At 47.0% G+C, this 21,612-nt stretch overlaps 4 protein-coding genes across 5 annotated transcripts; 2 read left to right on the forward strand and 2 right to left on the reverse strand.

Moving 5' to 3' along the window:
* The first annotated feature begins 6,068 nt into the window (after window positions 1-6,068).
* Window positions 6,069-8,081, forward strand: LOC117642299 (breast cancer metastasis-suppressor 1-like protein-A). 2 transcript variants are annotated; one of them, XM_034380348.1, is made up of 6 exons: window positions 6,069-6,217; window positions 6,335-6,544; window positions 6,636-6,729; window positions 6,800-7,007; window positions 7,094-7,412; window positions 7,491-8,081. In XM_034380348.1, the coding sequence occupies exons 2-6, from the start codon at window positions 6,418-6,420 to the stop codon at window positions 7,499-7,501; spliced, it is 759 nt and encodes a 252-aa protein (XP_034236239.1). In that variant the 5' UTR covers window positions 6,069-6,217; window positions 6,335-6,417; the 3' UTR covers window positions 7,502-8,081. The 2 variants fall into 2 exon arrangements, with proteins under 2 accessions (XP_034236239.1, XP_034236249.1); XM_034380358.1 differs by having other exon boundaries at window positions 6,639-6,729.
* A 545-nt stretch (window positions 8,082-8,626) lies between these two features.
* On the reverse strand, window positions 8,627-12,644 carry LOC117642283 (V-type proton ATPase subunit B). The gene is made up of 10 exons (XM_034380323.1): window positions 12,482-12,644; window positions 11,477-11,631; window positions 11,215-11,386; window positions 10,995-11,134; window positions 10,752-10,898; window positions 10,489-10,668; window positions 10,252-10,402; window positions 9,992-10,179; window positions 9,751-9,880; window positions 8,627-9,665 (listed from the first exon to the last, which is right to left on the reverse strand). The coding sequence occupies exons 1-10, from the start codon at window positions 12,570-12,572 to the stop codon at window positions 9,523-9,525; spliced, it is 1,497 nt and encodes a 498-aa protein (XP_034236214.1). The 5' UTR covers window positions 12,573-12,644; the 3' UTR covers window positions 8,627-9,522.
* Window positions 12,645-12,768: 124 nt separating this feature from the next.
* On the forward strand, window positions 12,769-16,756 carry LOC117642270 (oligopeptidase A). The gene is made up of 13 exons (XM_034380272.1): window positions 12,769-12,854; window positions 13,186-13,346; window positions 13,421-13,635; window positions 13,723-13,899; window positions 13,997-14,085; window positions 14,169-14,342; window positions 14,415-14,530; window positions 14,611-14,941; window positions 15,021-15,186; window positions 15,258-15,370; window positions 15,457-15,624; window positions 15,711-15,935; window positions 16,025-16,756. Exons 1-13 carry the CDS (start codon window positions 12,769-12,771, stop codon window positions 16,161-16,163), a joined length of 2,160 nt encoding a protein of 719 aa, XP_034236163.1. The 3' UTR covers window positions 16,164-16,756.
* On the reverse strand, window positions 16,534-21,475 carry LOC117642292 (glycerophosphodiester phosphodiesterase 1). Its single transcript, XM_034380335.1, has 6 exons — window positions 21,065-21,475; window positions 18,937-19,112; window positions 18,451-18,556; window positions 18,184-18,276; window positions 17,873-18,102; window positions 16,534-17,796 (listed from the first exon to the last, which is right to left on the reverse strand). Exons 1-6 carry the CDS (start codon window positions 21,374-21,376, stop codon window positions 17,631-17,633), a joined length of 1,083 nt encoding a protein of 360 aa, XP_034236226.1. The 5' UTR covers window positions 21,377-21,475; the 3' UTR covers window positions 16,534-17,630.
* Window positions 21,476-21,612: the final 137 nt, after the last annotated feature.

The following is a 21,612-nucleotide window of genomic DNA, read 5'->3' on the forward strand; positions in this document are numbered from 1 at the left end:
GCGCTGCGTGACAACCAGCGCCAACCCTCCATTCTGCGCGTTCTTTCCGTGCCGGGGGCCGCGCGCACCCGACGGGTCCAGCGGGGCGGCACCACGGCGCGCCGCCACCACGGCACCAAGGCGCCACGCCACCACGGCACCACGCCACTGGGACAAGAGCAGGGAAATAAATGAAAGACGACCCTCCCTGGCCTCTAGTTCTGGCCGGCCTAGGCCGCCGCGAGCGTAATGGGGCAAGGGGGAGTTGGAGGGGGCTGGCTGGCGCTGGCTGGCGCTAGGTGGCGCCGAGTGGGGCGCGGGGCGTCGCTTCGGGGCTGGACACCTCCTCACCTCTGCGACCCAGCCAGGCCAGGCGGGGGCCTCTGCGGGGCCCTCTGCGGGGCCGGTGGAAGGGCTAATGCCGGCTAACGCGGCCAGCCGTTCGGCCAGCCATTCGGCCTGCCTCGCCTCCTCCGCGGCTCGGCTTGGCCAGGTTGGCTGCACCCCGACGGTGCGCGACGCCGGTTAACCCCGGAACCGATAAAACTCTCTTTGCCTTAGCCCCCCTCCCCTCCCCTGGTCTCTCGCGGGGAAGTGGCACAGCCTCACTCCGCATCCGAGGGGGCAGGGGCACCAACCGCCCCTCCAGGCCTGCAGGGGCGATGCTGGCGGGGGCAGGGGGCGGCAGCGGCCCCTCACCCTTGTATCGATCGACAGGGCGGGGGTGGTGGCCGCCAAAGGCAGTGGCGGGGACCGGGGGCCGTGGACTATGGAGGGGCGGTGCGGGGGCCCCTCCTCCACTGTTGCCGTTGTGCCTTCTCCACGCGCTATAGGCATGCGTTAGCCCCGCGTTATGCTTCGGGACGCGTTAGGCATGCGTAAGGCGTCCGTTAGGCGACCTTCAGCCTCTCCGTTCGACTTGGACTCGGAACCCTTGCGATGCCTCACTGTGGTTCCTGTGGACCGAAATGAAGAAGGAGGGGAAGGGGGGAGGATGGAGGAGAGGAGGGGCCCACACCCTGCACAGTGTGCACACCCCCTGCAGCCGTTATCGCGTCGGCATCGCCCGGCGGCCATGCCTTGGATTTTACCAAGATTATCTTCCGAATCGCCGGCCGTTATCCGAGACTTTACTTTCCAGGACGCGATGCTCGGTCGATGAAGATTTCCCGAGATGGCGAGATTGCCGCATTCCGTTCCCCATCCTCTCCCCGGCCGATGCCGATACAGAGTGGCGCCCCCGCCTCCCCGCCGCCCCGCCCGGCCGGTGAGAGCCAGAGCCACGCCAAATCACTCGGGCCGTTGACAATAAAAACGTGCTCGCCATGGACGATTCGGGCGGCGCGGTGGCGCGGCGGGGCGGGCCCGGCCATCCGTCTGCCGCGGGGCGCGCGGAGCGTATCGGGTTACCTGTGTGGGGCGTGCGGCCCCTCTGCGCGGCGGCGGCGCGGGGGCGGCGTGGCGGCGAGTAGCAGTCTGAAAATAGACCGAGACCACCGCCACTTCCTGGTCGCGCTCGGGGTCGGCGCGGTCGCTGGAGGTGTACACATTGAGCTAGGTTCAGGTGGAGCGGTAAATACACCACCACGCCCCGGGCGGCCCCGGCGGCCCCGGCGGCCCCGGCAGCGAGGTGCCAAGGCGGCGGCGACACGCGTCGACACTCGCGCGCCAAATAACGTCATATTCTCCCTCGGCAAGATTAGCCTTGTCGCAGTGTGGTGGCGTTAAAGCGCATCAACACGGCGCCGCTCCCGTCCCTCGTCGCATGAATATGCCACGTCGTGCGCCCCGCGCCCCACGCCCCGCCCGGGCCCGCGCACGCAACACCCGGCCGCCCGCTGGTCACCGCAAACATTCGCCCTCTGTCCTTGTCCGCGTGGATGCGCGCGGTCCCGTGTGCTCTGTCGCCGGCGACCACTGACTCCGCGCCACTGTAGGGCTCCGCGACGCTCCGCGACCCCGGCCCGCGATTGATTTTGCCGTTCAATATGTTTCGGCGTGCGCTACCCGCGGACGTCCGGAATCACGAAGCCTGCCCGCAGGCTGAGCGGCCGAGCGCACACACTGCTTTGCCGATGTCTCCCTCTCACTACAGCACGCGGCGCCGCACGAGTGCGAGAGAGACAGATCCGCGAAGTACTGCTGGCCGAAAACGCCTGTGGCGTAGGCCAGCCCGCCGGGCTCGCCGACCAGAGGGTTGCCTACCCGAGCTTCCGCGGGCGCTAGCGAGCGCTGCGTGAGAGACAGAGCGACGAGTGGACACCATTTTTCCCGTTTCTGTGGAACTGAGCGCCTTAGGGCTGGCCAAGCCGCAGAGGGGGTGGCGGTCGCGACACACATGGGGATAAGGAGGGGAAGGGGGGGAGGGGGGCATTCGTAAATGATGCGGAAAGTACCAGCCCCGCCGCCGCGTTGCATGAAGAGCGCTTCATCACGAAACCCACATGAGATTTGCCTGCGTGGAGGGAAAAGTCCTCATCGTTATTTTCAAGTCTTTTTCTGAGTACGCTACTGGCGGGGTGTGCGGTGCGGTTCGGGGTCGCTGCAACCTGGAACAGCCGCCCCGTGGCCCGGTCGGTCCGTGCGCGCCTTGAGGCTGCCTTGAGGCTGCCTTGAGGCAGGCACCGAGCGACCACCAAAGTGACCACCAAAGTGCCCTTCGTTGCGAATGCGCCCACAGGGCCCACCACGGCCATGGCCGTGTGAGCGGCGCCGCTACGCCGCCTTGCAGGCGCCTTGCACAGACCACAACACAACGTGTCCCTTCGGCAACATCTGCAGCCCGCAAAGTTTGTGCATATCGGCTGCTCCGACACCGCCATCGACAGCAAGTACTCGAGGCACATGCCAGCACCCCGCACGCAAACGAGGCGGAGCAAGCGGCACACACACACACACACACACACACACACACACACACACGCGCGCGCGCACACGCACACGCACACACACACACACACACACAGCCGCGGAATGTGCCTCGTTAGTCCATCATTGCGTGGCCATTAGGGCTGGAAAAGAAATTACGGGCACTAGGTGTGCAGCAAGGTCGACCAAGGTGCTCGAAGTGGGTGTAGCTGCCTGTCATCCCTACGCAGCGTAGCCACTTTTCAGGGCTCAGGAAAACTAATTCCCACGTTGCTTCAGCGGCAAAAAAAAGGTTTCAGACCTCAGCCTAGCGGGGGTTAGTTTTCGGGCTAGTTTTTGCATTTTTGGCAACTTGTTTTGGCAAGACTGTCCGGTCCGGTCCGTCGTCTGGCGCGTCGACCAAACTCCGGGTCAAATCGATACCCATTCCCGAGTCGAGAGCAAAACGCCATTGCGTGGGCCGACTGCCGACCGACCGCAACTCTAGCATTGCCCTGCAGAATGTCAACGAGACGAGTTTGTCGGGGTGGGGGTTCGAGAAAAAGTTTTGCAACAGTGTGCCCCGCCATAGCGGTCTCGACGGCGCTGTGGAGCAGGCCGTGCATACTGCCGCGGCGCACGTGAGCTGAGCACCGCTGGAGAATGTCCCTTCCACTGTCGGATCAATGGGGGCGCCAAGTCGCGCGAAGCCGCGCCAAGCGCCAAGGGGCGACCCATGATGGTCACCCATCCAGACCTCCAGGAGTTGTCCAGCACGCGGCGGACGCGGCGGCGAGCGACTGGCCGGCTGGCCACCGGCACTTCTGGACACTGGCACAGTGGGCAGCCTGGGCCAGCCTGGGTCAGCCCCGCCGGAGAGGGGCCTGGCCGCCACCGAACTGTAGCCCCAAAAAGTACCCATGCGTTTTCGGGTCGTTCAGTTACGCGACATTTTTCAGCCAGAGCGTTTTTTGTTCCCTTTTGTGATGTATAAACTGTAATGCAAACATGTATGTGACGGTCTTATTCTTGATGGAGAGCAGCGACCCAGGATATGTTGTCACGGAGCAAATTAAGAGTGCATAATTACAATTTTCTTAACCCTAGCTTTTTACAGATTCAAAGTACTTTAACTCTTGCGTTTGTTTTTGTTACGGAAACGATTCCTTCTTTTTTGCTGGGTCCCGCCATCCAGCTGGGCGGTCTGACCTGCATTCGGCGTGCTGCCGTGCAGCCGTGCCACCACGACCGGCGCTACAACCCCCCGCCCCCGCAAAAGCGGTGCTAGAGGCCTTCCCGGAGGCCGAGAGCCCGGTGGCCTGCACGCGTCCGAGGACTCCACGACGGTCGTGCCGCAAGCCACGGCCCTGCGCGTGTGCACGTGGTGGAGGCAGCGGCCGACCCCGGGCCGCGAGGCCGCTACGCCGGCAAGTGGACAAACTGCAGTAACTTCCTCACCAGAGGCTGCGGGGCGGTGAGAAGTGCGAGGCGCGGCGCGGCGCGGCGCGGGGCGGGCCGCGGGGCGTAGGTCTATCCGCACACACGCGCTCACTGCACTCGGGGGACTCGGGGTCGCGACCTGCTCTGTGAAGCTCGGGGCAGAGCGCGGGGGCACGGCGGCATGGGGTGTGCGATGTGCTCTGTGGCTCGCAGTCCCCAGCACTAAGGGCCCAGCGTGGGGCAGCCTGCTGGCAGCCTGTGTTCCGGGAGAGCTCCCCGCCCCACCCCGCCACCGCCCCCCGCCACGCCCCGCGCCATGCCACCACTGGCCGCCAGGGCCGCCACGGCCGCCACCCCCTCGACTCCAGTCTCTCCCGCCAATAGCGGCCCACTCGGAGTCCCCCTGAACGACGACGCCCTCGCGGGGCCCTCGCGGGGCTGCCCCTCCCACCCGTCTGCCTCTCGTTCAGGAAGGGGCGAGCCGCGAGCCCCGGGAACGCAAGGCAACGCAACGCGGGCCTCTGGGGCAAGCGCGGCCCGCGCCCCGTCGACGCATCCGCGTGGTCTGTAGACTACTAACTCCGAGAGTCGTTTTCGTCGCTCTGTCTACACGAAGCCACATGAGTGCGAGACATGGCGACGAAGACGATTCTTGGAATCGGTCTGCTGGCCATGCCCGGCCATGCGACTCGCCTCGTGGCGGTTGCCCTAGGTTGCCCCAGGTCGCGAGGGCGGCCAATGGACGTTTATTCATGGCCACTTTTGCCATTTATAACACTGGATTGGGAGTTAGGTCTGCTCAGCCGTCCACTAGTCAGAATATTTACGCACCTGCAGCTCAAAGTCAGGAAGAAAAAATAATTTTGCTTCATTTTTATCGTGATGTAGACCAATTTTATTTGCCCTGTGTTTTTACTTCCATGTGTGCTGAACCTTCCTATTTCGTTCTAACGCACGCTTCGCGCCTCTTGACGACCCTGCACAGTGGTTCGGTTCGAACAGGCGAGGGGGAGTAGAGGCCCGAGGTGGGCTCTAAATGCAGGGCCGCTTTGTGGGCTTATTTTCAGCCTTGTTAAGCTCTAGAGAGGCAAAAACTTGGGCTTGGATTAAAGCTAGAGGCTTGAACTATGCCCATGTGGATTTATTTTAAAACATTAGGGTAGAAAATATTTGCACTCTCCTTACAAAGTCGTCACAACACCTTTCTGACCATGGTCGGTGATTCGAAGTCACCGCCTGCTAACGGCTTAAAGAAGTCCGACTTTGTAAGGAGAATGCAAATAATTTCTACCCTAATGTTTTAAAATAAATGCACGTGGTCACAGTTCAAGCCTCTGGCTTTAATCCAAGCCCAAACTTTTGCCCCTCTAGAGCTTAACAAGGCTGCAAATGAGCCCACAAAGCGGCCCTGCAGATAGCGCCCGACGCGGATCTTCGCCAGACACTGCAGTCGACCCCCGCCGCTGCTTCCTTTTTTGTCATTTTAAGGTTTAAAACCGGCTAATCCGTGATAAAAGGGGTTCGATTTACTCAAAAATGTCTTACTGAGTGCGCCTCAATATATATGTTTGCTTACATGTCCTTTAATTCTGAGTATTTTCGTTTTTCCAAATTCCTACCGACCATGGTCAGAACGCCAGGCCCAGCGTCCGTTCCCGAGCCGAAGGCATTTATAATTCTCCTGGTTCGAACGCGCGCACGTCCTACTCTCATGCGCGCACCGAACGAAAAAAGGCGCGGAAATGCTGGTGTTTCGTGGTAGCGCTGCCAGGGGGCGCGCGCGTCGCAGCAGCCGCTCTTCGAGCTATCGAAATCGTACATCTTTTGTTCAGTGCACGCGTTGTTGTTATTTTTGTTGTTGAAATTTAGTTGTTGTTGGTGTTGAGCGTTTGTGAGGTTGTTGATCATTGAATCCTGAATTTCTGCTTCTTTTGCCGGATTCAGGTGCAAAGTGAGTCTCATATGGTTGAAATTCGGCAGGATAGCCTGTTTACGCTTCATTTGGCCACGCAACGAGAGTTTCAGCGATCTTTATATTGGCTAAAACGCCTTAAATGTGCCGTTGCAGGTGAAAGCGGGTTGCCGCGCGGGTTGTTTTGATCCGAAGGGATTTAGCAGGAAGAGCCCGGTCGGACTACTTAGCCTTTCAAAATGCCCGGAATCAAAGACGAAAGGGACGACAGCGATGGAGAGGAGATGGAGCATGAATCCGACCAGTCGGATAAGTCATCTTCCTCCTGCGATTCCAGCGATGCCTCCGACTCCGATGACAGCTCGGGTTAGTCTCATTTTACTTACACTACCATTCTGCTTATGTGTTTATTTTGGCCTTCTGTGATCAACTGTCGCCGTGCTCTTTACACTTTTAGCAGAAATGGACGAGGAGGAATGTGAGAGGAGGAGAGTAGAGTGCATCGACAGCCTCTCAGACATGGAAAGGCAATTCAACATTTTGCGAGAGCAGTGAGTATCGTCATTTTTGGAGAATTGTGTTGTGTTTGATCGTATCTAATTAACCATTCTTCTTTTGCAGGTTGTATCATGAACGGATAACTCAAGTTGACTCGAAGCTTGGAGAAGTCAAACTTGGGAGAGCTCATGAGTACCTTCAGCCATTAGAACAGCTACAAGAAAACTTAAGAGTCCGGACGGAAGTTGCAGGAATTCTTCGCAACTACCGCATGACAAATGTTAGGAATAAATTTCAAGCTGAAGAAACTGCTGCCTTGCAAAATTATCAAGTAAGTAATTGTGGCAAAATACAGTATTTGTGTGTTTATACAGTGAATATATTAAATTTTACATTTGTTGTCTGTATTTTTTTTAGAGTGAGAAGGTTCTACTATGGGACTCAATAAAGGATGACTTAGAAGAAAAAATTCGCATGTTAGAAGAAGATAGAAACAACATTGATTTCTCCGCTGAAATGTGGGTGAATGAGCAACGGAAAACAGGATGGCGAAATGGCTACAAATCTGGACGTGGCGGAAATAACAATGGACGAGGAGCTCTGGATTTGCCTGGCCGGCGGAAACCTCTAACAGTTTCTGGCCCTTATGTAGTTTACATGCTTAGTGATGAAGATATATTGGAGGATTGGACAGCAATCAAGAAAGCTCTGTCAGTTTGCAAACGTAAATCAGAAAGTGAGTTGAGTGGAGCACTTAAGCCATTTCTTGTAGTTTTTATTTTGTGTTTGTTGCTTATTTTAATTTTGTTTGCAGTGAGCATTTGAGATTTGCCTTCCTCCAGTCACTCTCGCAGTGGCTGGACTGGGTATGATGATACTCAACAATCGCCGGCACCACAAGCCCGCGGATCTCAAGGCGAAGTTTGCAAGTATTCTTCCAAATCTTCATCAACCAACCCCCAGACTGCGGGCACAAGTAATGTGCGTTGGCAACAGTCGAGCAAACAACCCTCTACTAGCGGAAGCCAGTCAGTACGCAGTCTTCCAAGTTCTTGTTATGTTCCTGTACCTCGAAACACACCACCCAGCTTTGGGCCTAGTGCATCGATTTCTTCCGTGAGAAGTCCAATGAGCAGTGGCTTGGCAAGTGCCACTCGTGTGCCACATCAGTCAACAAGTTCCCTGTCCAGTACTTCTAGACCTTTCGTGCCAAATGCACCAGTCTTATCTCAGCCTTCATCTTTGATGGGCAGAGCTCAATACCGGCAACCGAACTTCAGAAGAGGGTCTCCCTACTCCAGAATAGGTTCAAGACTCCAAGGGCATCGAAGGCCAACCTCAACTGCAAGATTCAAACCTAAGAAAAACTAATCTATATCTGACTTTTTTTCATGTACTGTACTTGTATTTTAAAATACTGTTAGTTTATGCTCATTGTTTGTTAAGGTGTATTGTGAGACTGTTTTAAACTTTGTGATGTGTGAATCTTTTTTTTTTTTATTTGTAAATAATTTGTAAATAGTACCAAATGCTTTCTATGTGGAAACTGTATTTATAATGTACATTATTAATAATAATTGATCTATATTTTCTTAAGTTATTTTTCCCTACCACCTCTTGTGTGTTTGGCATGGGGTTTTGGGTCATGAAACACAAGCTTTTACAACAGAACATAATTTTTTATGTATTGTCTATCATTTTCCATAATACATTTTGTACAGCCTTTGCAATCTCACGCTTTTGCACATTACTATCACTAGGAATACACAAATTAAGCAAGGTTAGAATGTTGAGCTTAAAATCTTAACAAGTAAATGATAGGGCCAGAATCAATCAAGTGCTCAAATCTAAGAAAACTTAGCATGCAAAACCAATGGAAAAGCTGTGTATGCAGGATATGAAATGATTAAGTCCACATTAAGTACTTCTAAGTACAGAGAGGAGTTCAGACAATTGTAGATGTAAATGAAATTATTGCTATGCATTGTTCCTCATCGGTGAGCCATGATAAAGCTTAAAATTCAATTTACAGTGAGAGAGAACTCAAGGGAGTAGGAGATTGAACCCATTCCCTGCAACTGAAACAAGTGAACATTATGACACAAAATGCTACTTCCGCACAAAACATTAAATACTGCTTGGATTTAAAAAAAAATTGACAATCCTACTTTTTTTTTTAGTAATATTGTCTTTATTTAAAGCTTATTACTTAATGACCATGATTGCACAGAAGTACTTTTATTTACAAAAAACAATAATAATGCTTGTCTAAATGCTTGATGAAATGCTGACAAAGGCAGCAGTTTTGCATTTAAATTTACAGAAGCTTCTTGTAACAATTCATTTAACAGTTCACATAAAATTAGCTTCATTATAACAGTGCAGATGCTTGGATAACTTTTATGGCCAATATGGCACATCTAGTATGATTGGAATGTTTATATCAATCCTAAGAGTCAACATTTTTGAATTAAGATCTGCCGCCATATATACAACCTTTAAACTATGAAAGATGCACCAAATTCACATAAAACACTCTTATTTCACAACACAAGAGTAAAAAAGAAAAGATGTCTCTTTTCTGTAATAAAACTGAAAGGATCTAAAGATCAAGATAAACAACAATTTCTTTCAAGTCAGAAATGAAACAGGGCCCATATGTATGTCATCTACTTTCCTCAACATACTGAGACATCTTTTTGCAAAATAAGTACTTCAATAAAAATACACAGCAATTTGGGGCCCTAAATAAATATTTCTGATCTACGAAAGTTAAAAAAAGAAAAACAAATTTCTCTACAGGGCATATGTATGAAGACAATGATTATTCACAAGGCTTGTATATTTTACTTTCCAGAGCGAGAGTCTCGTGGGTAGAACTCAGCAAGAACATTGGCAGGAATACGCTTCAACATTTCCTTAGGGAAGATACGCAGCAGTTGCCACCCAATATCCAGGGATTCAAAGACGGTACGGTTTTCATAGTTTCCTGTTAAGCACAAAGGACACACATGTTAATAACTGTTAACATTGTTTTTATTATGTGAAAATATCTATTGCGTCATCTGATTTACCTTGAGAAATGAAGTTCTTCTCAAACTTAGTAAGGAACTCCAGGTAGAGCAGATCATCAGGTGTCAGGGCTTCCTCACCAACAACAGCCTTCATGGCCTGGACGTCTTTGCCAATAGCATAGCAAGCATACTGCACAGGGAAAAGCAATCAAATTTAAATTTTAAATAAGAGGAGTACATGACACATTTGTGAACACATTCCCCAAAACTGAATTTAAGGGGTTGTTCTTCATTTACTTACCAGCTGGTTTGATACATCAGAATGATCTTTCCTTGTCATGCCTTCACCAATAGCAGACTTCATGAGACGAGACAGTGAGGGAAGTACGTTGACAGGGGGATACACCTGCCTATTGTGCAGCTGCCTGTCAACGTAGATCTGACCTTCTGTGATGTAACCCGTCAAGTCAGGGATAGGATGGGTAATATCTGGAAAGGACCAGTATGATTAGATAAATTCAACCACAAAAGATAGCAAAAGAAGAACTAGAAACAACATACCATCGTTAGGCATAGTAAGAATAGGAATTTGAGTGATGGAGCCGTTTCTGCCCTCAACACGACCAGCTCTTTCATAAATGGTGGCCAAATCAGTGTACATGTAACCAGGGAAACCACGACGACCGGGCACCTCTTCTCGGGCAGCTGATACCTAAACATAAATTAGATATTATTATTAAAAAAATTTACACTACGGTAGATACAGCTTTAAAGGGATGACAAGCTCAATGAACTTACCTCACGCAAAGCTTCAGCATAGGAGCTCATGTCAGTAAGGATGACAAGAACGTGCTTTTCACACTGGTAAGCCAAGAATTCTGCAGCAGTAAGAGCTAAGCGGGGGGTGATGATTCGCTCAATGGTGGGGTCATTGGCCAAATTCAAGAAGAGGCACACATTCTCCATTGACCCATTTTCCTGTAATTAAATTATTGCAACATGATTGCAATTATGAGTCCAGCTAATAAAGATATTAATAGTAAATGGGAATCAAAACCAACCTCGAAGTCCTGTTTGAAGAAACGAGCAGTTTCCATGTTGACACCCATAGCAGCAAACACGATGGCAAAGTTGTCATCTGAATCATCAAGGACAGACTTTCCTGGCAGTTTGACCAAACCAGCTTGGCGACAGATCTGGGCAGCAATCTGGGCAAATGAAAAAGAAAAGAACAGAAGTTATGTCGTCACTCTACAACATGGAATTGAGTTCTGGGAATAAGTTAATAGTGATCTATTATTCACCTCATTGTGAGGTAGACCAGCAGCAGAGAAAATGGGAATCTTCTGACCACGGGCAATAGAGTTCATCACATCAATGGCAGAGATACCAGTTTGAATCATTTCCTCAGGGTAAATACGGGACCAAGGATTGATGGGTTGGCCTGCAAAATTGGCAGAGAATGAAATGGCTGCAAGTACAATTTCAAATTCTTTCCATTGTTTAAGCATTGAGGAAACGTACCATCAATATCAAGGAAGTCCTCAGCTAGAATTGGTGGTCCTTTGTCAATGGGTTTGCCAGAGCCGTTGAAAACACGGCCAAGCATATCTTCTGACACAGGTGTGCGCAAAATATCTCCAGTGAACTCGCATAGTGTGTTTTTGGCATCAATACCAGATGTGCCTTCAAATACCTGAACAGACCAGGAAAAAAATGAGTTAAAGAAAAAGTGAATAAGGAGTAAATAAGGAATAATTCTACAGCCACTTTCAGTAAAGCTTACCTGAACTACAGCCTTTGAACCACTGACTTCCAGTACTTGACCAGATCGGATAGTTCCATCAGCCAAACGAAGCTGTACAATCTCTGCATACTTGGGGAATTTCACTTCATCCAAAATCACCAATGGTCCGTTGACACCAGACACTGTTTTGTAGGCTGTAAAAACACAATGAAACAAATATAAATCATCAAAATACTCACTTGTGCACAAATCAAATCCCTCCTCTCCAATTTAACCACAACCTGGTGCTGTGAAAGTCACAAACCCATGTTCATGGATCAGATCAAACAAAACATCCTATCCAAGATCTTTGACAAACAAAAACATACAAAATATTCTAGAATTCAAACTTTGATGCCTAATAAGTTGGTATACTCTCCACACTCATCATGTGACAGCTGATGCTGATCACATGACCTGGAAAATTTCAGTGGCACAATCTGATTGAAATCTGCTCTAGAATTTCGATGTGTGGTAATAAAGAAAGTGACAATTAAATGGAAATAGTTGCCCCTTGTCACAAACCAAAAGGGAAGAACATAGGATGAATAGTTTGTCAAAATACAGAGGGGTCTCTAACCAAAGTGACAGAGTTTTAAGAAAAATACCAATCAGTTTAGAACGTGGATAGACAAATGGCTCTGCAGTATAAAAGCTGAAGTGTCAAGTTGTTCAGCGCAGACGAGCACGGGATTTAAAACATATTTTAAAACTACTTGGCCACTGGACGGCCATTGTCAGTTGTTTGTATATGCACCACGGAAGCACAAAAAATGGAACCACTTCAAATATATTATGCGAAACAAAATTGGCATGAAACAATTAAGAGTCCAACAACTAACGTAGAACTAGGGGTTTTTGAGAGATAAGAAAATAACATCGACCCACTTGGACAGTCGAAAGGTGTTCCAGGCACAACCCACAATCTCAAACACGAACGGCAAATTTCCGAGCCCGAAATCAGAGTGAATACTCGAGAAGTTAAGAACATCATAAGAAACTTACTTAATCGTGGCTGCGAAATAAAGTCTCGGCTGACAGCCAAAACATGTTCGCGAGCAGCTTGCTGAGCTCCGATCTTGCCTGAGGTCGCCATTTTCACAAGCTGTCTGCTGGTCAGCCGCTCGCTCGTCCGTCGAGCCCACGAAAACTGTTCACGTGATGTCACGTGCAGAAACGAACAAAAGACGGGGGAAGGGCGTAAAGTGAAGAAGTGCTGCCAACGTCGTCCAAATCTGGAAATCGACGTACCAACATTGCGGCAGCACCAGCAAATCAAACACCTCCGAAAAATGGCGCTGTCCTTAACATGTCGAAGACTATTGTACCGACAGCATCCTACATTCTTGCAATGTCGTCAATCGGGATACATTGTAATGTAAGTTTGTCCCATTGATTGCGGTGATGGTCCGTTTTCGTGATAACGTACAATTTTAGGTAGGGCCTCTAGAGGACATAACCTGCACAGATCTCATTGCTTTCTACAGTCAAGTTTAAGTGAGATGATTCTTGTGTAACATGTAGAGATGATTGAGAACTTTGTTCCTGTTTTCCTAACTGATGATGCCCGGCCCGATTGCTCCTCGAATTATCTGTTGTTTGTCAACTTTTTTGTGACTTGCATCTTGCATCATACTTTTTGAAGAGAAAGATACAATTTCATTAATGTTTTTGTATGGCAAGCTATGTATTCTTTTTGGGCTTTACAGGCTGCCAGATGTTCCTTTACACTCAGATGACAACTCCCTTCTGCGGTCTGATGCATTTCAAGACTTTTCATCTCTCACTGGCCGCAAATGTTATGATGGTGTTGTCAGAAGATCTCTGGACTTCCAGTCCAGCTTCTGGAAAATTGAAAAACACATCAAGGGTAAAAACATTGCTCTGTAAAATATTGTAGCATAGCTTGATTACCTCAAATTATGCACAAATATTCTCCAACAGACAAGAAAGGTATCACTGATGTAGAACTCTTTCAAGAATACCTTTGTCCAATTGAGGAAGTGTCACGGCCACTGGATAATGCATATAACACTGTGAAAATCCTACATCAAGCAACTGACCTGCTATCAAATGAAAAGTACAACAAAATTGCTTCTAGGGCAGCTGTTGCACTAGAAAATAAGTTCACTAGTCCACTTTTGTACCACAGCTGCAAAGTAAGTTAATTAAGTGTATGAGCAACAAGAAATTTGTGTGTCATGTGTCCTCAATATTTATAATTGTTTTTGTTTCTTTATCCACAGAATGCATTAGAATCTAATGAAACAAATCTACCACCAGACCAGAAACGCTTATTAGCAAAGTACACCCTGTTTGGCAAATTGAACGGTATGGAACTACCCACAACTAAATATGATTCCCTTGTGGAAGCACGCAAAGGAACGCTTAGGTATCAAAATACATATAATGGCAAATTGGCTGTAAGTAAGAAGAATGCAAATTGAGTCTGTCATTTTTAATTAAAAACATGTTCACTAATATTTTTATGTTATACGGTAATAATTTTTTATGTCACAGCATGAAACTCGCCAGTATAAATTGCCCATTAGTGATTCTCATATGTTGAAGAATTTTCCTGAACGCCTGTTAAGGGCTATGTCAGAGGGGTATGGTTGATCCAATTTTTTTCATCTTCTTAATTTTTATCTTGTACGCAGTGACATTATTATTACATTTACTTATCTTTTAGGCCAGACCCTTCTCGAGGGCCATGGACTTTGAGATACCGAACAATGACACCCTTTTTGGAATATTGCCCTGATGCATTGCTTCGAAACAAAGTATGGCTGTCATCAGCAACTTTCGGTTTGCATGAAGAAATGACAGCCCTCAATGTTGATGTAACCAATATTCGTTATGCAAGGTAAGTAAGGTTGATCTCATACTTATAACCTGCCTTTATTTCTGTGTTGTGTCAATAAAACCATCTTTCCAGAAAACAAGAAGCCAAAATACTAGGTTTTAACTCTTATGCAGAATATGCAATGGAATCTAAAATGGCAGGGTCTGTAGATGATGTCCTGGGCGTATTGGATCATCTGTTGCAAAAGGGTGATTACCTATAACTTTACTTTCTTGCACTTTTTTGCTTTGATTGGCTCCAAAATTGTGTCTATTTGTTTCATTTTCAGCTCGACCAGCTCAAGCACATGAAATAGAGTCTCTGAATAAATTCGCATTTGAAAATGGATACCACAAACCTCTCGAGTTTTGTGATGTTCCATACTGGCAACGGGCAAAATTAAATAAGGCATATGGCTTCAATGAAAATGAGCTTAGCGCTTACTTTCCATTTGAAACTGTTCTCAGTGGGTTGTTTACTCTTCTAAATGATATGTTTGGAATAGAAATGAATGAGATTAGAGGTGTTGATGTGTGGGCTAGAGATGTACGTGTTTATGAAGTGCTTGATAGTAAAAGTAAGGCACCGATTGCCCACCTCTACTTAGATCCTTTCATGAGGTATGAAAATTATGGTGAAACATTTCCTTCTCTATGCATTGTGAATTTTTTTCTCATTCTACTCTCTTTTTAAATCCAGGTCGGAAAAATCTTATTCCAATGGTGTTGCTCTCACTTTAAGGAATCGAAGTTTGGTTGGGAAGGAACAAACACCCCAGATAGGAATTATGTTTAGTTTTTCTCCCCCTGCACACGGAAAGCCATCCCTTTTATCATTTAATAATGTGGTGGATCTCTTTGGAAGGGTAAATAAATCAGTTTGTTTTGTTGAATTATTGAAGGTGTATTACGTTATAATTCCATTTATTTTTTCTAGTTTGGGTATGCCTTACAAGTCATCTTATCAAAGGCAGCCTATGCTGAAGTTGCTGGATCTGCATTTGTTGAAGTTGATGCTGCGGAAATACCATCACATTTCCTTGAGCATTGGTGAGTTTTTCAATTAAACTTTATTTCAGGCTGGGCTTCTTTTATAGCTACTCTATGAACTATGCTTTTTATTTTCCTTTTCAAAGGGCATACACACCAGCTGTCGTCAAAAGCATTTCAGGTCACTATGATAATGGTGACAAGTTACCTGATGGAATTTTGAATAACCTTGATAGAGTTAAAAAGCACATGGCTGGTTTCCACTTATGTAATGAAATTTATAAGTCCAGACTTGACATGGAGCTCTTTGCAACGTGAGTTGAGAATTTTAAGTTACAAATACAGTATTATTATTTTTCTATTGGCAAGTTTTACATAGTGCTGCGTTTGTGTTACGTAGGGACATAGCCTGGAAAACTGTAATGGAGAAGTTGTGGCCAATGTACTCAGCTTTTCCTTTGGACCCAATGGACCATTCCCCATTGTCATTTCATGAGATCTTCAATGAAGGCAGTGCATCTTATTATTCCCATATATGGTCAAGGTTGATAGCTGCTGACATTTTTACTGCTTTTGAAGAGGTTGGACTAGAAAATAAGGAAAGCATTAGGACTGTTGGAGATAGGTAAGAGATTTTAAAGTCAAATTAAATAGATTAGAATGTAATGCCCATCTCAGTGATGATGTTAACAAAATTTACAAATGTGTTTTAAGGTTCCGAGACACGTACCTCAATGGACTCTCTGGTGCTGCTAAAAATTTTAGGAAGTTTAGAGGAAGAGATCCTGCTCCTGATGCCTTCTTATTGAGTCTAGGGCTTCAAAAACCTTTGAAACCAACACAGTCTAAATGAAGTACACCAAATGTGTGCCGTGACACCAAAGCAGTGACTGTCTACTATTAGTTAAATTTGAGAAGTCAGAAAAGCATTCTAATTTGTAAATAGGATATTGTTTGGATCTAGACACTTGTTTTTCTTTTTCTGATTTCTTCTTGTTAATACAAATAAGCTTGATCAGATTTAGAGGACGGTCCTCTCTATGTGATATGGCTGTCCTTTGAAATGTATGGTACAACTAAGACCTGATTGTATTTCAATTTAAGTAGTCTATCTAGAAATTAGTGGGAGGTGGAGACCTCCTTGACATGTTTATGTTATGTTCTGTCTATATGTTTAAGTGGACTTTGATTATCAAGGTAACCATGAGCTGTGCTGCAGTAAGTTATGAAATTTTTAATGTTTATTGTATTTAATTGGTGGTTTCACATCACAAGATCTTTGTCCCTTGTCAATATTACAAGAATATGTGTGACAGCCAACTTTTAGATTATGTCCTAAATTTGTTATCCTTTTAGTATGCAACAGTGGTTAATCACTCAAAATTATGTCAGTAAATTTTTGTGAAATCATGTGGATTCTGTAAATAAAAGCTTTGTTGGCATAAAGTTCTTCTTTAATCATCAATCCTGTGGTCCACAGTACTGTATTTGAATTACAAACTATCACAGAAGATCAGATTCTTCGTCCCTTTGCACAAGGTAAAATTTCACCAGTCAAATAAATGCGATTGGAGTGGAAGGTACAGTAATCAGAATCTTCATTAATCTACACATATCTCTTGCTCAACAGCAAAATCAACAAAAGCTCCAAAAAGAATAAATTCATGATGCATTATGTACACATTGATTGTTAGCTACCACATCACAGCTTCAATATAAATTGATAAATGCAGCAAAGTTGTCTTTTGGACATTATCAAGTTCAAAGTCTTATGCATTTAAAAAAAAGGCCCTTGTAATTTAAACAAATGTGGAAAGAAATCTGGCTTGAGCTGATTGGTCCCATTCAAGTGGCTCAATTACACTATCAGTAAAGCTATCGAGAAGAAAAATCATCACAGAGTAACTTAATTATTATAAACAGCTTGATAAAAGATAGAAGGAACAAATAAAGCACACAAGGCAGCCTACAAGATTATAGATGCAGTAAGTAAAACATTGCCAACTTCAGGTCACAAGGAGCTGCACTGTTCTCCAGTTCCCATGTCTGTCACATTCATAAGAAAAAAATATGTTAAAAGGTAAAAAAATGGCAGAATAGTGCATTAAAATCATGACTACAGAACGTACCAAAAAAAACATGGGCTGACTCGTAAATAATAATAAAAGGTACAGCGTAAAATTGATTAAACCTTAAAATTAATTATTGCTTAGGTAAAATTCTTGTTGAAAATGTTCCACAATGTATGATGGATGTACCAGTACATAAGGTGTTGGTGTGCAGCAGGCTTACTTCTCAATTATCAATGACTTGAGATGAATTAGCCATGGATAATTTCATCACTATTGGTGTCCGGTTCTCCAATCATTGTGTCAGTCATGTAGGTAACTTTTAAAATTTTGGAGAAATATTTCTTTTCAACTGGCTTGTTGGCTGACCAAGCAACAACTCTGAGGTGTCGTTCACGCCATCTTCGCAAATCTTCTCTGAAATGTCAAAATATAATTACTTTTAACAGTTCATGATGTAATACTGAATTTATTAAAGATCCATCATACTTACTGCGATACAATGTCGTTGTGTAGAAGAATAGCAGATAAACCAAGAAAGTAATAGGTGAAGTGATTCAACATCCAATGGTTTATCTTGTCCAAGACGCCCAGTAGAATAGGCATTCCAAATGGCTGTGGAACTGTCTGGATTGGCCCACCCTCACCAGAATACTGGTTTGCAGTGAACCAAAATGGCCTGAACGCCAATGAGCAGGTAATGCCTGGGTTGGCTCTGCGGACCTTTAACAAAATAATAATGGTTAAGAATTCACAAATGGGAAAGTATTTATTTAAAACACATAAACTGGTTCAAATTCTTACCATGTAAATGAGCAAAGGGTTAAAGCCAGACACAACAGCTCTTGAGTAAAGTTTTGGAAACTTTGAAAATATGTCTAGGATAACTTTCACCAGCTGAAAAAATTGTAACAAATCCCCTAATTAATTTTTTCTACATTAGAAAGAACAACAATAAAAATACCAGAGCATGGATTCAACAAATTAAAACAGTTATAAAGGAAAGTCTTTGATCATCAAAGGCAAGCATATCAAAAGCCAATGACAGTATTATAGTTTCCTGCATCTCACCTTTGTGTCTTTGTCTTTTAGGTCGATGAAAATACGCAAATCATGTTCTAGACACTCCTTGATGGCTTCATCTAGACGAGCTACTCGCGTTCCTTTGAATTCATCACTGAAAGCACCAGCACCAAAAGCATGTTGAGATATACAACCGGTTAGGATTGAATTAAATGAAATTATGAAGGAGGGTTTAGTTTCATAGGTCAATAAACAAAGATACAAGAAGAAAGTTTATTACAGAACAAAAAGTTTTGGCATGGAAATATGTTTTATGATTATCTTAGTGGTGTTTGAATAAGAAAAGGGAAAAAAAATGAGAGAGAAAGAGAGAGAGAAATCTCAGTGTTGTTAGTAGTTTCAAGCAGAGAAGGTGTCACATCATTTCAAACAATTGTACTTTTTAATTATTAAATTTGTTTAAGGAAATCTGATTGACTGAAATGCTAAATGGCATGCAACTTTATGTGTATTTAAAATTTGGAGGAATCTTACCTGAGATGGTGAGTGGCTGCAATGTCCAGTTTACTTAGTTCATCCCAAGTCATCTCACTGACGACTCCTTGCTTCCCAGTTAACCGTTCCACAGTGGTGTCATGGAAGACAACAGGTACTTCATCTTTGGTTAGCTGAACGTCAAGTTCAACGGCAGTGCATCCTTTAGCTGCACACTGAAATTGAAAGAGGTGAAAAGTAGTAAATATTAGTTGCATGTGGTGCGATGGCAGTCGGCAGTAAAGGAAAGGGAAGGACCTTGGTTGCCTTCCCTTCACACGAATTCTAACTGTCTTTAATCTTTTAACAGTACATCAGGAAGGTCATTGATCGAATGACGTCGCCGATCCACGACACTTGGCACGCGAAGTGCCTTGCAGTGCCTTGCCTGGCGCCTGGCTGGCCATGAGAGCCCCGAGAGCAGCCCGAGAGCCATGAGGTGGAGGCCGCGGAGAAGGGGGGGGGGGGGGGGCGACGCCGGCCAAAGGGGCCCGCATCAAACGCCATAAATGCGGTATCAGCCTATCAGAGGCCTTGCGAGTTGCGAGGCACCGCGCCGCACTGCGCCCTCCAGTCTCGAGGGGCTCATAAGCCCCGCCAGCGTGAGATTGCAAAGGGGCCGACCGGCCGATCCTCACCCCTGGCTTACGCTGCTCGCTGCTTAGGCTCTGTCCCCGCAGGCCCGCGGGGGAAGGGGAAGGGGGCAGGGGGCCAGGGTCGGTCATCTCGCCTCTCGCTCACTCATGCGATGCGGCATGCGGCAATGCGGCACGCCGAGTACCTTGCTCACTGACATAAGCGGCCCATTATCAACGTCGCGATAACGAGGACTTGAAAGCCACTACAAAGTACAATGCGCAGTGAACCCGCTCCCCGCTCCCCGCGCCAACTGTCTCCGGCAGGGTCACTCACCGTGCCACTCAATTTGAACGAGCAGCAAGCGGCGGTCACCAGGCGGCGCCACTGGCAAGCGTGACCTAGCGTGACCGAGTGTGACCCGCCCCGGGCGAGAGTGCGGGAGGTCAAAAGGGCTGGAGCTGGAAGGGAATTCCCCCGATCGCGAACGGACTGCCATCGGTCCGAAGTCAAGTCCGTCGCGCGGAGTCGCTCTCCACTCCACCCGATCGTTTCGCCCGCTGCCGGCAGCTGCGGCTCGTCCCGAGCAGCGCTCTATCACTCTAGCACCCCTAAGGGCCCTACGGCGCGCCCGAGAGAGACAGAGCGATGAGCCCACCACTCGGTGCGAGTGCACTGCGAGTCCAGCAGACAAGGCCGAAAATAACTTCGGCTGAGCATGCATGCAGGATGCCGCTCTATGTAGGCCAAGTGCCCCCCCCCCCCCCCCCCCCCAGCCCTCCGAGGTCAGTGTCACTACTCCTGCACACACCCTCTAACACCCCATCAACGGGCAGGAAGTTGAACCGGCAGCTATGCGGGTGCGGGGAACCCCCTCCCAACCATTAGTCATTCAACCAGTGTAGTGGCTGAACCAAGTTATCAACTTGTTTGCATTGCTGCAGGGAGGTCAAAGCCATCGCCATCAAGTACATAAACCTCCAAGGCCACAGACTAATGAGAGGTCTATGGCTATGAAGGTGACACGCCCAGAAACATGTGGATACTTGATTAATATATACCGGCAAATAAAATATAGTACTACTAGGTAACACAAAATTTATACCGCAATTGACAATATCAATTTTGCCTTTTTCATGGAAAATAATAAAAGTTTGACATATTTCAAGGTAATTTTAATAGAACCGTAAAGAAAATAAACGCAGCAGAAACAACACGTTGTTTTCAAAAAGGTACAATGACCAAGCAGACCATTGAATCAGAGGTAAAAGATGAAATCGGACAATACTATTCTCGGATGGGACATGTATGGTCAAAGATTTATCAATTATTGATGTTCGCTGTGCGGACACCCCACTAACCAACCATGTCATACTTGGAAAGTGAATGAAGACAGACTCTTGACCCAATGACAATTGTCGCAGCAACTCCAGACCGTCCGACTGGAGATGCCCCATAAAGTCATGTTTACACCAGCTGACAGTGCACCGGAGGGGGTCGTCGCGGCGCCCGCCGGGTGGTGACGCTTGGCCGGCCGACGCCCGAAACTTACCATCCGGAAAGCGACGATGCTGTTCTCCGGGGCGTCCAGGGGGGCGCCGCGGTGCGCGACGGAGCGCATCAGAAACTTGCCCTTCTCTGGGACGCCATGGACCGGATCGGGGCCCAGAATTTCATTGACAACTTCGGCGGCGGGCGGCGGGACCCGCAGCCACCAAGCCGCGACGAAGAGCAGCACAGGGATGACCGTCCCGACACTCAACGCGAAGAACGGCCACAGGTCGAAAGTCAACAGCAAAGCCCCGTAAAACACGAGCCATGCTGTCAGGCAGGCGGAAAACAAGTCTACGATGGGGTTACCCATTCTGTCAAGGAAAGACGGCGCAGACCCGACTCTGTCAACACACGCCCAGCTCCTGTCTCGCTCTCGCTTTGTTTTGTCCTCTGCTTGTTTCTGCTGCAGACAGCTCACACGAGAGTGAGTCGACTTTGGATTCGAGTCTCGAAGTGCCGGTGGTCTCCAAAACCACCAACCACAGAACTTTAACTTTGATATCTCTCCACCTTTTATCCGAACAATACCAGACTATTTGCCTGTTC

This window comes from Thrips palmi, unplaced genomic scaffold (assembly GCF_012932325.1).
Source record: "Thrips palmi isolate BJ-2018 unplaced genomic scaffold, TpBJ-2018v1 HiC_scaffold_1, whole genome shotgun sequence".
In the NCBI taxonomy this organism is placed as follows: Eukaryota; Metazoa; Arthropoda; class Insecta; order Thysanoptera; family Thripidae; genus Thrips; species Thrips palmi.

What these genes read in the sequence shown, in the direction of transcription:
- LOC117642299 (XM_034380348.1), top strand. Translation starts at nt 6,418, where the DNA reads ATGCCCGGAATCAAAGACGAAAGGGACGACAGCGATGGAGAGGAGATG. An exon ending in CGACTCCGATGACAGCTCGG is followed by an intron (nt 6,545 to 6,635) that starts GTTAGTCTCATT and finishes TTACACTTTTAG; the next exon opens with CAGAAATGGACGAGGAGGAA. An exon ending in CTGCCTTGCAAAATTATCAA is followed by an intron (nt 7,008 to 7,093) that starts GTAAGTAATTGT and finishes TATTTTTTTTAG; the next exon opens with AGTGAGAAGGTTCTACTATG.
- LOC117642283 (XM_034380323.1), bottom strand. Translation starts at nt 12,572, where the DNA reads ATGGCGACCTCAGGCAAGATCGGAGCTCAGCAAGCTGCTCGCGAACAT. An exon ending in TATTTCGCAGCCACGATTAA is followed by an intron (nt 11,632 to 12,481) that starts GTAAGTTTCTTA and finishes GTGTTTTTACAG; the next exon opens with CCTACAAAACAGTGTCTGGT. An exon ending in TCTTCAAACAGGACTTCGAG is followed by an intron (nt 10,669 to 10,751) that starts GTTGGTTTTGAT and finishes ATTTAATTACAG; the next exon opens with GAAAATGGGTCAATGGAGAA.
- LOC117642270 (XM_034380272.1), top strand. Translation starts at nt 12,769, where the DNA reads ATGGCGCTGTCCTTAACATGTCGAAGACTATTGTACCGACAGCATCCT. An exon ending in ACCAATATTCGTTATGCAAG is followed by an intron (nt 14,343 to 14,414) that starts GTAAGTAAGGTT and finishes CCATCTTTCCAG; the next exon opens with AAAACAAGAAGCCAAAATAC. An exon ending in TGGTGGATCTCTTTGGAAGG is followed by an intron (nt 15,187 to 15,257) that starts GTAAATAAATCA and finishes TATTTTTTCTAG; the next exon opens with TTTGGGTATGCCTTACAAGT.
- LOC117642292 (XM_034380335.1), bottom strand. Translation starts at nt 21,376, where the DNA reads ATGGGTAACCCCATCGTAGACTTGTTTTCCGCCTGCCTGACAGCATGG. An exon ending in GCATCGTCGCTTTCCGGATG is followed by an intron (nt 19,113 to 21,064) that starts GTAAGTTTCGGG and finishes TTTCAATTTCAG; the next exon opens with TGTGCAGCTAAAGGATGCAC. An exon ending in GCAGCCACTCACCATCTCAG is followed by an intron (nt 18,557 to 18,936) that starts GTAAGATTCCTC and finishes TGGTGCTTTCAG; the next exon opens with TGATGAATTCAAAGGAACGC.